The 14,047-nt window shown below is 38.2% G+C and overlaps 1 protein-coding gene and 1 long non-coding RNA gene across 17 annotated transcripts in view; one reads left to right on the forward strand and one right to left on the reverse strand.

Moving 5' to 3' along the window:
- IQCH (IQ motif containing H) overlaps window positions 1–14,047 on the forward strand; it is a 214,043-nt gene that overhangs the window by 121,283 nt on the left and 78,713 nt on the right. For 14 of the 15 annotated variants that reach the window (XM_072809304.1, XM_072809305.1, XM_072809308.1 and 11 more), the window contains one exon: window positions 4,176–4,367. In XM_072809304.1, the coding sequence (XP_072665405.1) occupies window positions 4,176–4,367 (192 nt within the window). Of the gene's footprint in view, window positions 1–4,175; window positions 4,368–7,639; window positions 8,152–14,047 lie in introns of those variants that run through there. The other variant, XM_072809316.1, reaches the window with a different exon arrangement.
- Window positions 10,294–14,047, reverse strand: part of LOC140623178 (uncharacterized) — a 110,150-nt gene continuing 106,396 nt past the window's right edge. For both annotated transcript variants that reach the window (XR_012022841.1, XR_012022842.1), the window contains exon 3: window positions 10,294–11,187. This is a non-coding gene — a long non-coding RNA (uncharacterized lncRNA). The remainder of the gene's footprint in view (window positions 11,188–14,047) is intronic.

Below are 14,047 nucleotides of genomic sequence, written 5' to 3' on the forward strand. Positions count from 1 at the left end.
ATCTGCATCCATGTCTTTGCTTTGAACCAGATCTCTGGCTATGCATTCCTCCAGCAGACCTTTAGGATCCTAAACATTTAGAGAACAATGGGATCCCAAGTATGCCCATTTTGATATCACTTCCATACTGCTGTGTGGTGTAACATCCCCAGGAAATGATCTTTGAGTCAGCTCTGGCAGATGTTCTCCTATGTAACCACTACCTTTTTTCACAAGAAAGAAAATAAAAAGACAAATGGCTATTAACATTTCCTAACCTCTGTTTCAGTAGACATCTCTTGACCATTACTCCTGGCCAATCACGACTACCCCAGGCACAACACAGTTCTCAGGAATCTAAAGAACTGTGCACAATGAAGCAGTTTGTGAGGGACCATACTTAGGGATCCTCCTTCTTCCCTCAGTCGCTTTATCATGATGTTCTGTACGTCATAGCTGCTGAGTCCCCAAAATCAAGCCTTTCAAAATCATACTTCTCTAAAGATTAGAGAAGGTATTGTTAATTTATTTAATTGCCCTAAAATGTTTCAGTCTTGCTAGACTGTTCTTGGGCAATACATGGACTCAGGAAGGAAGTTGCAGAGTCTGGAAAAAGCACAGGCAATTTTAATAAGAGAGAGAGGCTATTCCTGAACTGGTGCGCCCCACTGTTCACTATCATTAGTCTCCACTGGAATTTGAAGGTAACAAAATGCATCGTTTGACTCTGCTTCCCAGTAGAATGAATACTCAGCTGAGACTTGAGATAAGTGAAATGCACTTTAAAACTATAACTTTACATGTGTAAATTACAGAAAATAGTCTTCAAAACTTTAAAGTGTATATGCAAAATTTATGTTAAGTCTTGCTTTCATCTTGACTGATGAGAACTCGGGCCATCTTTGCTAGGAAATATTTTAGAACTGTATGTGTTCATTGTGGAATGCAGTAAAACTTCCTTCTCATGCTGGTACTCAGGAACAGGATTAAAAACCTCCTCCTAGGGTGGGGGGGGATGGGGTAACTGGGTGACAGGCACTAAGGAGGGCACTTGATGAGATGAGCACTGGGTACTATGCTACATGTTGGCAAATTGAATTTAAATAAAATGTTAAAAAACAATAGAATATTGTAATTTTATATTTTTAATATAAAAATATTAAAACAAGCTTCCCCTCCAAAAAAAAAAAAAAAAAAAAAAAACTTCCTCCTAAAAACCTCCTAGACACGGAAAAAAAAAAAAACCTCCTAGACAACTTGGATTTGAAGGATGTCATTTAACCTATGGCATGTGCAAATCACATCACAATAAACCAAGTTATCACTGACTTCCACTCCACTTGTTTGAAAACATATGTCTGAGGTCATCAAGAATTAAAGTACTCCACTGAGAATTCTCCAGATAGTGACTGCCCTATCTAATCTATCTGAGTGTGTCAGCATTTTGAATTTGCAGATGGTGATGAATCAATAACACTGACTTTTTACCGATGTGCACCATAAACTTAAAGCCAGTGAAAGAAAGCTGTGATTATTTTAATTTAGGTGAATAAATATTCCCAACTATCAGCTGGATTTTAGCAGCTGGCGTTTTTCTACTTTGCTCCACACCAGTATAAAATGAAAGGCAATTAAAGAATATATTACCTCTTTTGAACAGATAGACTCAAATAGAAAATTGATAAATGTTTGGAAATAGCATAAAGTCATTTGGTTTATGATTAAGTAATTTATTTGTTTATTTTTTAAATCTAGTATGAGCCCAGTGAGCATTTCCTGTTTTGATCCATAAAGTAACCATGCAAGCTCTCTTTCTGACATGTGCTCCGTATAAAATATTGACAGCTTCGGTTAAATAATCAAAACTGGCAATGCTATTTTAAAAGCACTGTTCAATTTTCACTTAAAGATAGCACATAATTCTTTCCAGTGGTGCAGTCTTTACAATACTATTGATCCTCTTCATTACTGTAGGGGATCCATCAACAGACACTCATTTATAGGATTCTCAGAAGCAACAAATAATAGGATTTGGAAGAAACAGATAATAATTCTGTTAGTAGTTGAAACCTCCAAATATACAATATATCTGAACATACAATGAAAAAGGCTATGAAGGCTAGAACACTATAAAGGCTGGAACACCTTTCCTTAGACTAGCAGAAGAATTTCATCAGATATGAACAGCCAGAGACCATTTCTACTTCTGCAAAGTACAATAGTGATACAGCAAAGTATGATTAAATATAGAATCTATCTTCTCAACACATTAGAGGAAGAAGGGATGCAACTTTGGAAGGCACGTTACAAAACCTTCCTAGGCTATGCTCATAGCCATATGGTATGCAGACAAGAGTACTTGTCATTTAAACACCAAATTATCTACAGACACTACTTGATAATTAGGGAGCTAAGATAATTCCATTTCCACCCTAATTGAATACCCCATGGTTGCATGGGGCTTCCGGGGATCCCAAGTATGCCCATTTTGATATCACTTCCATACTGCTGTGTGGTGTAACATCCCCAGGAAGATTTGCTGAAAAGACACAATATAGGAGAACAGATTGTGTCTTTAATCAAAACAATTTTAATCTTCTAGCTTCAGACTTCAGCATAACTATAATCTTGAGTGCTTTCACACTCTTTGGTTAAAAAACCAAAAATCAAAAATCCATTTGGTGAGCAAACACTCATCAAAAGAGAAGAGAATAAGAGTGTCATGGAGACCTACCTCCCTAAATACAGAAGACCATAGTCAAGAGAGCTCAGGAGAGAGAATGCTTAATACTGTTTTGTTTCTTTCTGGGTAATACAGACCAGAACGTCTGACATGAAGACCAGACAAAAAAATCATTTTGTGATTTAATGGGTTTTCTCCAAGGTTCTACTAGTAGAATATTACTTATAATCAAGTAATCTGGGCTATAGACTTTTGTATGATTCAAATTTATCCCAAGTGGCTTATTGACTACAAGGAAAATTGCTTCTCTTGTTTCTCTTTTGACTTCTTTCTCTACCTCACTCTCCTCTTCCACCTCTCTGCAGGCTGAGGTAGGCCACATGGAGGAGAGGGAACAAGCTGGGGTCAGTGTGTCCCTGAGTGGAGTCTCTGCTCTTCCACTTAACACTGTGATCGTGGGCAAATTATTTAAATTAGTTGAGTCTTGAGGGGCCTGGGTGGCTCAACCAGTTAAGCATCACCCTCCATCTGGCTCAATCAGGATCCAGGGATCCTGGGATTAAGCCCCTTGCTTGAGCTCCTGGCTCAGTGGGGAGTCTGCTTTTCCCTCTCCGTCTCCCTCTCCATCTCCCACACCAACCGCACCCCTCGCCCCAGGCTTGTGCTTTCTCTCTCTCAAATAAATAAATAAAATCTTTTAAAAATAATAAAAGTAAATCAGCTGAGTCTCAGTTATTCATATATAAAATGGAACTAATAATGACATCTGCTTCATTTTTTAGTATTACAAGAGAAAAGTCATGTAAAGAGCCTAGCCAAAGCCCTGGCTCCTATCAAGAGTTCAGTAATGTTAGATGTTGCTATCATTATGATAAAACTTCAACTTCTATCCATTCCATTTCCATGGGATTGAGCCCCATTCTTGAGGGAATACTGTTTCAAATAAAACATAATTATTTTCATGAATGTTTTATCTCCTTTATGGGTCTTGTTCCCATAATACGTATGACATACTTGGCCAATTGACCAGTCAAACAAATGCATTTCATGTACGTTAATGAGGAAACAATTAAACCTTTATAGGTTATGACATTTAGAAACTCAGCAAAGTTCCAAATAGTTAAAGTTTTCAAGACTATAACTCTTTATGGTCTTGAAACTATAAAAAAAAATAATTTGATGAATCAATAAGTAAACACATAATGCTCTAAAAAAAGAAACAAAACAAAACCAAGATTCAGTTACAGATATTCAGAGATTCTTTTGTCTTCAAAAACTAGCAAAATGATAATTTCAGAATTTCTCATAAATAAGACTTTCCTTTAAACATACCTTTAGTCCCAGTGGTTAGTGGTTTCTTCACATCCTATATATGTCACTTAAAACTTAATCTGTCTTAATAATTAGAATATTAAATGAACAGACCATGTAAATACACCTGAGAAGTACAACTAAGTTCATGGAATCTAGGAAATGAGCCATATCAAATGTTGCTGTGTCTTGGGTTCCACAGATGCTAGAGCAGCTGGGTCAGCTGGTCATAGATCACCTGGAAATCCAACGCTGGCTCTTTAAAATGGACTATGAGTTTGGAGGAAACGGGACTGCATTTTGTGACATTCCTTCCCACCTGGAGTGCTACGACTGGTTCCTAAAGGAGAGGAGCAGATACGGCTATGAGGACTGGAGAAAGAAATGGGCACAGGTGAGTTTGATGGTGACAGAAACCCACATTGTTTGTGAGCAGTTAAGTGATGATGCAAAAGGCTCATCTGGGAGGTCAAAAGCACTTTCTTCTAGACTCAGCTGAGTCACTTGTCAGCCGTGAGACCTTAGATCATTTTCACTTTCTTGGGCCTTAGTCCTCATATACAAAGTGAATGGGCTTAATCAAGTTACTTTAACATTACTTCTAATATATTTTTAAATTTTTTTAAAATTTGAGTTAACACACAATATTCCATTAGTTGCAGACATATAAACAGTGACTCGACAACTCTATACATTATGCTGTGCTCACCACAAATGTCACTACTTTCTGTCACCATACAGCACTATGACAATCCCATTCATTACATTCTCTATGCTGTGCTTTCATCCCTGTGACTTATTCATTCCATAACTGGAAGCCTGTATGATTAGGTTATTTTATTTTATTTTATTTTATTTTTATTTTTTATTTTTTTTATTTTTATTTTTTTTGATTAGGTTATTTTAAACGCCCTTCTTTGGGCCCTAAAAGCCTTCAGTCACATCTTCAAATTGATTATGATAATTAGGAAGTAATTTTTTTTACTATGTTCAAATAACATTACAAATCTTATCTTTTGGTTTAAATGGGTCTTGATCATATGCTTCTAACGAGTGTTGTTATTAAGCTGGCTGTATTTTATTATGAGAGAAAATTCTAGTAGTGAATGGCTGTCACCTGGAAGCTAATGTATAAAAGCATTCTGTCAGCAGTCATATGTTTTTGAAGACAGTTCAAGGAAATTTATGTAACTGCTGGTCCCTATGAGATGTTGAGAAAATAATACATCTCAGCCAAAAAAACCTCCCAGCAGAAACTAAATAATAGGAAAGAAACCTTAGCATATGAGTGGATGTGTATGTTTTTCCACATATACTGGTAGAAGGATGAATTGTACAACCTCTTAGTCTGTTCCAAACTTAATAATTAAAGTAATTTTAATGGTTTTAATATATCAATTAAATCCACCATTCTTAAAGCTGCCTCACTTTCCATCCAGAGGCCTAGATCTCCCTGGCTTCTCTTAATGTCAAATCTCAGTTTTGGCTGACATACTAATGAAAGCATAACTGACGAGGAAAATTTGGGTGCAAATTCCCTTAACTAACTCCTTCCCTGCTGACATACATAGCAGTGGGCTGGGCAGTGAGTTGCATCTGCTTTGAGCATCCCACTACAACAATATATGAATCAAAACACAAGTGATGGAAAGGGAGGGGCACACAGAGAGAACCACATTATTCTTGTGGAAGTGAAATGACGAATAAATCTAGAGAACAGTCAGAAGAGAGAGTTCCCTTTGACAAATGTTACTGTTCTCCCCATGATCTATTCCGGGCTTTTCTTCCCCCTCCATCAGTGAGTGAATGGACTAAATGCACTACCTGTCATGGCCAGCTTTTTACATATTATTTAAAGGATACCAAAGTGAATTACTCTTCTAGAAAAAAAAAATAAAACAAGGAAAATGTATTTAATTTTGAGGCCCATAGAGATTTCTCTTGTGTTCTGTTTGAATTGGATTTTATTTCATATTGTATAGAATTTTCTTTTCAAAGCCAAATTACTGAAATTAAAACATGAAAATAAGACTATATTTTTTATAAAAGACTTTTTTATTTAAAAAAATAAAAATGTTAGTGTGCAAGGTTATTTTTCTCAATATTTCAAGCTAATAATTTTTAAAGAATTCCCTACGATAGATGCTAGACTATGATAAATTTAAAATGTTTGACTTTAAGTTTTAAAAATAGTTAGAATAATGACACATGGCTAAATTGCACTTAAAACCTGACTACATGTTATTTAATTTCAATTACTTTAAACTACACCATTTAAAATTGTCACCAAATACATTTGGTGTTAGTGTTAATATTATTAAATGTGAAACTCTTGAATAATTAATTATCTACATCATTTTTTATTTTAACAAGGAAAAAATAATTATTCAGAAGTCTTTTTAGTACTGTGAGGGACTGTGCTTAGCCATGATGTAGTTAGAAGCCAAAAATAAAAACTAAAGCGGTTCCAAAGAGCTTTTTTTTTTTTTTTTTTTTTTTTTTTTTTTTTTTTTTTTTGGTAGGAGACTATTGACATTCTTTTGCCTTCAAAGTGAAATTGTATTCAGAGTAGAAGTGAACTGCAATCTCCATTGAGTGCAGCTATTGAGAATTTAGGATTAGAATTATCCTTTGTTCCAGAAGACCATAGTAATGCTACACATTTAGACATCAAAGCATTACTTTATGAGCACAGGCATGTTTTAATGTCCTATTACAGTTTGTAGACCTGTTTCTTTTGATAATGAAGATGTTGTGTCATCAAGCCTAGCCTGGCACATACAAAACATATGCTGGCAGGTTATTAAAAATTTCAGCTTCTTGATGAAAGACTATCCTGCAGGCTAAGAGTCCAGAGAAAGACTCCATTCTGGGAGAATTATTAGAAATGAGAATATGACTGTAAGCACTAAATTATGTTAATACTTACAAATAGCATCATTTGCATAGCAGTTTATGACACGATACCATGATTTTTCTCATTGGTATGTTGTAGGCAACAGATTAAAAACAGTGCTGTTTATGAGAGTTTGAACTGTTTTGAGATTCTCTTGCATCTTTTGCAGATATTGGTTTTAGAGGTAGGCATGATTCAGTGTAGACTCAAGGATCTAATACAAAGATCATCTTTTTTTTCTACTTATCTAATTTAGGATCAGAGTTATTTGGTTGCAAGTGAGACTCAAAACAAAGTCGCAGAATCAACAAATGCTGGAAAAGCTATCATCACATTAAAAAAACAAAAACCCTATAGACATGTAGGTGATTTTAGGAAAAGCATAATATTACATGATGGCCACAGTGGCAACAAGGGATCTTTTGTTTTCATGGTGGTTTGGTACCAACTTTTCTTACTTCATCCTATCAGCTAACAAAACCTACTTTCCGCAATAGGTGCCAGTAAACTTGCTCACTTAAGCACTCAATGCTTGTTAAGGTTTAATGAATCCACACACTTGCACACACTCCAAACACCCCACTCCCCAGTTGGGGGTGTTTCTTTTCATTTAGTGGGAATGAAGGCTTAAACAAAGGAAGGCACGCTTGTAGGGGAAAAGCCTTCCTAGCCGCTGTCACCCAAGACAGTCTAGGGAGACCCGGGTAGACATTTGCTGTGGTACCAGTCCTTCTTGTGATTCTTTTTTTCTTTCTTTCCTTTTTTTGAAGGGTAAATATTCCCTCCCTCATTCCTGGGAGACTGGCTTGGTGGCAGAGATGCTGCTGGTGATGCTGCTTTGCAAGAAAAGGTCTTTCTAGAACAGTTTCTCCATGTAGAAAGCTAAGCCATTTTTTTTTCTCTGTGCAGTCCTTTGTTGAGCCTCTATTTCCCTGGATGGACAGTACAGGATGCCAAGGGCTTTTACCACTTACAAGAGAAAGGAGGAATTGAACTGGCTCTTGAATGCTACTACATAATATTGCTATTTTAGTCCATCCAAGAGCAGTTTTATGTTTACTTGTACTTCTGTGCACTTTGTTAGACATCAGAAATTAATTTGGGGATCGCCAAGGAAAACAATCTGTATTAAAAATATGGGGGCACCTGGCTGACTCAGTAGGTAGAGCTTAAAACTCTTAATCTCAGGTTCATGAGTTCAAGCCCTACATTGGGGCCTACTTAAAATAAAAATAAAAATAAATTAATTCAAGGCATCCACGCCTTGGAAAAATAGAATAAACCACAGTAGTTGTTTTGCTTACTTGCAGAATGAAATCAACCAACAAAATTACAGAGAACCATCACCTACCTAGTTAGTGCCTTAGAACTCCATGTCTCTATTGCAAAGACCTTCATCTTTTGAGATGTCCTTGCCTCTGGGTCACAGGAGCCACTGTAGGATGTCTGAGACTTGGTGCTTATGTGGAATTTAGCAGGTATATTAGGTGATCCCAAGGAAACATTATCCTACAACCACATAATTTTTTAGAAAAGCAAGATTAAAGAAATATTTAACCAAATAAGTACATAATCACTTTTCCCAAACAGATGTCTTCACTTCTGTGTCTTAATAATAATTAGCATTGTAGAATAGCTGGGGGGGGGGGGGGGTGCCAGGCCTTTCAGCACTTTGTGAACTGTTTCATTCAATCTCATAAAAACCCTGACGTACCTACTCATTTACCTCCACACCACTTTGATAAGTTTTGTTATTCTGTTTACAGGTGGAGAAACTTGATGCTTTAGGTAGTTAAGTGACTTGCCCAACTTCATGTAGTTAATAAATGATGGTGTCTAGCTCAGAACCCATATCTAATCCCCTGGCCCAATGTTCTTGCCACGTTGAGCTGAGACTACTTAGAAAAGACCCCTTGTTTGAAAATCCAGAGCAGTGTTCTCCCCCACGTCCCTGCCATTGTGACCAGCTGCCTGAGGGACAGGTCTTCTGCTTTCTACAGAGATGTGGAAAAACACATTCCCCAACACAGTAGAACTTTGTGCTGAAATTTCCCCCAAAGGCAATGAGCTGAGAGGTAGGAGGGCAGTCGGTACACATACCTGAGAGCTGTAGAAGGGCCAGAGCCCTGCTGGGGAGTCCCTAAGGATTCAGTTTTTTGTAACCCAACTGCCTCTCATACCCGTATATGTTCTTGGGTGATGAGAGTGAGTTTTAGATACCACCCTTTGATGGTTCATGGAAGTGACAAACTTTCAGTGCCTTTCTCAACTCAATACAGGAGCGTGATCATTTTTGTAAGCCTGTAAACAAATTCTCACAAAGCTCAGAGTAGCCAAACTTCATGATTAAATGTAGCAATAAAAATATGGTGGGCATTTCAAACCTTGTTTTTTGGATAAGCAGCCACATACTTCGGTGTTTTTTTTGTTTGTTTGTTTGGTCTCCTAGTTCTGGCTGGCGTGGTAAACTCCCTCTTAGGCTGAATAAGTGTTGGAATAGGCTAGTCTCAATAATTGAACATTCAGGATAACCAGGAGGTGGTCTGGCTCTTCAGGGTTCTGTAGCCCAGACACATCAAGGTCACTAGAGGGGAGCCATGGGAAATCACTTTTGCTCTCCAAGTCTCTACCTCTTCATCTGTAAAGAAGGATAATATTAGTATCTGCCTTATGGGGGTGGGTGGTGAAAATTAAATAAGATACCCTTGTAAATGGGCTAGCAATGTACTTAGCACACAATAAGCCTTCAAGAAACGCTCCCTGTTATTATTAACATTACCATAAAACTGTATTACAGTTAAATTGCAGGTAACATTGCACAAGTATATACAATTTAATATTCCTTGGGTGATTTAGAAGGTCTTTTAGCATCTTGTAGGCCTCTAGAATTTTGTTCTGTGCGTCAATTATCATTCTATAGGATTGTGGCTGTTGAAGATATGCACTATTGATCCAATTGTGTCCACCCAGTGATTGACCAGATAACGTCTTTAAAAGAATAAACCTTTAAAAAAATAAACCAGTGTGGTTTCTTATCATTTGAAAATTATCCCAGTTATTTTAATTTTCTACATGTCGAATAAAGAGGCATTGACCTGATAAAGTAGAGCTTACTCTGACCACAAGCTCGAGACCCAGTTGCTTCATTTTCTGGTTCCAGTTGGTGTCTTTTCTAATTAGCGTAGCAGCACGTCACCACAATCACTGGAAAGCTTTAATCATTTACATATTTTTCCTTATCTCTGAGAATGACTTAGAATGTTTTCTTCCAGTTCAATGGTTATTTTCATGAAGCTGCCAGAGAAAGGTTTGAGGTACTTTACTGGGCTGGAGAAAGAGGACAGGAGAAGGGAAATTGCCTCCCCAAGTACATGAAAGCCGGGTCCCCCTTCCGAGGACCTATAATAACCAGCTACACAAGCTGTTGGTTTGTGTGTCCTATTGATTTAATATGCTTCTAATCAGTACATAAAGCTATGGGCCTGCAGTGTTAATTTTTCATATGCTTACAAAGTACCCTTTGATTTTCTGTCACACGTTAATTACAGCGTTTTGCCATTAAATAGGAAGCTTTGTGTAAACTAATTACTAGGTAATCATTGTCTACTGCAAGCGTGCTGTTTGTACCTTTTATTTTATTCTAAAAATGCACAGATCTCACAGTCTGGAAACACTCTACCTTCCAGCCATTAGCTCTCACTAATTCATAGCATTATTGTGGTGAGAGTGTAGGAGTTGTAATTGTTGTGGTATCAGAGCTGTTAATTACCGGAGTAAACAGTTGAAATGGTGCCAAGGTCTATTGTACAAGGCAGAGAAAAGGAGGTTTAAATGCTACTCCCACCATCTGGGGACTAGGGGAGAGGCAAATGCTTGAGAACAGCAGTGAGGCGCTATGGCCGCCTCAGCTCCAGGGTTGGCGGCCATATGGATCCGGAATATTCTGAATCAATTGAATTTAACTGCCAGTTTTTCGCAATAACAGCGTGGAAGGAAGGAATAAAGCAAAAGATGAGAGAAACGAGAATTGGTTCGTGTTTTCACATCCAGGAAGTCCCCCTTGGAGTTCTTTTGGAAATATCTGCTTTGCTGAAAACCACAGAGCAGACACGGGTATTTGGAACAGATTCAGAATGAGTTTTTACTCTCTGCCTCCGACTGTGCCATTTGCTTCTGGACGTCTGTCCTCCGTGCCCCTGGGTGAGACAGGGATGCCCTTGAGAAGACTCGGACTTTCCTATCGTGGCACCAGATCCGACCAAAATCTTCACTTTTGGAATTCACTGACTTATTACTCTGGTATTTTCACCAGCGTGGTCTGTAGAAAGAACACAGTAATAAGTACATAAAGCTATCATATCTGCCCAAGTATATACATTCACACATGTGGAAATACCGAAGAAGGTACGGCTCTTCATTCTGATCAAGAAGAATAAATGCTTGCCCATTCGTTTTGTATAAAAGTAAAATAAAAATCCTCCTTCTAATGTCTCATTTCACCCTTCTCCTCTACCACTTGAATAAAAAAATCGAAGTCCAAAGGGCACATGTGTTTTCTTTTGTGTTCGATTTCCAGCTAAAGAGCTTTCTTTTTTTTTTTTTTTTTTTTTTTTTTTAGCACATGCAGTTTCTCAACCCGTGATATTTCTCTAACTGGTAAGAAAGAGATGTATTACCAATAATAATAATTATGGCCACTTCGACTGACGGTTGATTTTGAAACTGCATGGTTATGGCTTCAAAAGGCTGTGTAATCTTTAAAACACTCATGTATTTACTTGATGTCACTCTTATTTCATACAATTTCCTTTAAACCCATTTTCCCCACGTTAAAAATATTTTTAAAAAATCTGCCACTTGCAGCTGTAACTACTTTTTAATATTATTCCCAGACCATGAACATATTCTTCTTTTTTTAAACCACCCTGGATTATTTATTTTTAATTGTTCCTTCAGCAGATGTTGGAGTAATTCAGGGTGTAGTGTAAACGACTCCTTTAAAGAGAGAGATCACAAGACTGCAGGGTACATCAGGAACCAAGGACAGTGTTTGTTGGGCTCTTAGGATGGCAGTTTGGGCCCTAGGGGGACAAATTTCCTGCTTTTGTGCATGTGCAAAGTTCAATTAAGAATTTTAAGAAATGCTTAATCTTGATCTATTGAAACCCCAGCATGCAGCACGACAGGGTGAACCTAGAAAGAAAACCACGGCCCCCTGTGAGGAGGGGGAAAGAAACAGCAGTTTAAGTGCTGGAAAGTTGAAAAGGAATGAACCTCTCTAGTGTTTCTGGTCGGGGTGAAGCAGTTGTGCTGAGCTTTGGAATGGAAGCACAACATATGTGCCTCAGTTGGACAAAACGCTTCTCCAGTCAAATCAACTACTAGGCCTGCATGTTGGTACAAGGTGGAGGCCTACATAATGAGGGACAGACTCCTCGAGAAGCAGGGAGTGGATAATGCTACATAAGTATGGAATTATATACCGCATTTTCACCATTCTGTTTAATGAGAGCCGCCACCGCAGCGAATCACTTGCCACACAGCCGAAATGGGCCATTAGCTATCAAGGGAAAATTGTCTTTGCCGCTTTCAGCAGATGGAGCAAATATTTTACAAAGCAATTTTACATACCAAAAACATTTGTGTGCCTTGGTAATGTTGGCTGTTTTACATTATGTTACCTTCTACAGCAGCATAATTTTCCATCTCATCGAAGGCAAAGTTGGCATTTTTGATTTTTAAATTCTCAATTAACAATTAAACATGGAGTATTAAAGCAGTCCTTAAACTTTAAGTAGGTGTGGGAAGTAGTTTATGACTTGCTGAAGACATTTTCATTTTTCCTTCATCTTCTCAGCATATTTTTGTACTCTAAAGAGGGACTGTTCCTAATGATCTTAATGGAGAGAAAGGAGTGAAAACTTCACTTACCAATTGCAGAATGAGAGTAACCAACACACAGACAATCAGAACGTTTGCTGACTGAAAGCATCCAGCACAGACGTGGGCACACGGTTTGGCCCACCCATTTATATCTGCTTAAAATGTTTGAGCTTCAAGTAACAGAAAATCCGATTCAAAATGGCTTGATTATCTCAGCTAATTGAAAATCCAAGGATTTAGTCTGACTTTGGACAAGGCTTAATCCAGTGTCTCAATACCACTAAGGAGGCAGTGACTCTCCATCTCTCCTCATTGCACATTAATGTCAGCTCCACCCTAAGGCTGGCTGTCTGCAGGGTTGTAAGATGGCTGCCAGTAGCTCCTGGAGCTTGTCTTTGGTCAAGACAATAGGAAGAAAGAACACGGGAGTTGAGGGTGAGTCGCTCTCAATCAACTTGGACACAGCTAAAAATGTGGTAGGGGCAGTTCTTGAAAGGAAGTCTGGGACATCGTTACCCTGAACAAGGGGACAAAGATGTTGGGTGGCCAATAACAGATGTCCACTCTACCATTTTTTTCATTAATTTGACAGCACAGCCTTTGCATCACATATGGATGATCTAATCTGACCCAGAGTGACCATTTATGCCCTCTGATGGTGGTTACAGAAACAGATCCCATTGCACTCTGGCATACTGGTATCAACTGGATTTGAATCCCAGTTTGCTATTTCATGGATGTATGACATGAAATGGAAATGATAATATCTACTCCAAGAGTGGCTTTGGGATAATAAATATAAAAAATCTCTGGCACAGACCTGCCACATGGTAAGCTTTCAGTAAGTGAGAGCTATTATTTTACCTAAAAAAATGACCATAGTGGTAAATGCATCCCATGCACAGCAAAGTAACCTTTCTAAATTTGCCCTCAACCTTCTCTTCTCTCCATCTCTGTGCCACCAACCAATTCACATCCTGAACACCTTTCACAGTGCCCCACACTTTACGCTCTGAAGGAGGCAGCAAGGCTGGTGAAGAAGACTCACTCAGGAGTCAGAGGCAGCAAGAGAGCGCCTACAGTCTCAATGTGTGGGTGTGGGAGTCCCATCCCCTCTTCTGTAACATGCAGCATTTGACTTAGATGGTTCACATGGCCCCTCTCAACACTGACAGTCTTACTTAGTTTTTTAGGTCATTGTCCTGCCCTTCTCACCTTATGCCACCCTCCATTCCTGCATTTAGAGATATCAGAAATTTTTATGAAGCAGAACAATCTAGCTAGGTTCCTTGGTT

Source organism: Canis lupus, chromosome 32, assembly GCF_048164855.1.
Source record: "Canis lupus baileyi chromosome 32, mCanLup2.hap1, whole genome shotgun sequence".
Taxonomy (NCBI): domain Eukaryota; kingdom Metazoa; phylum Chordata; class Mammalia; order Carnivora; family Canidae; genus Canis; species Canis lupus.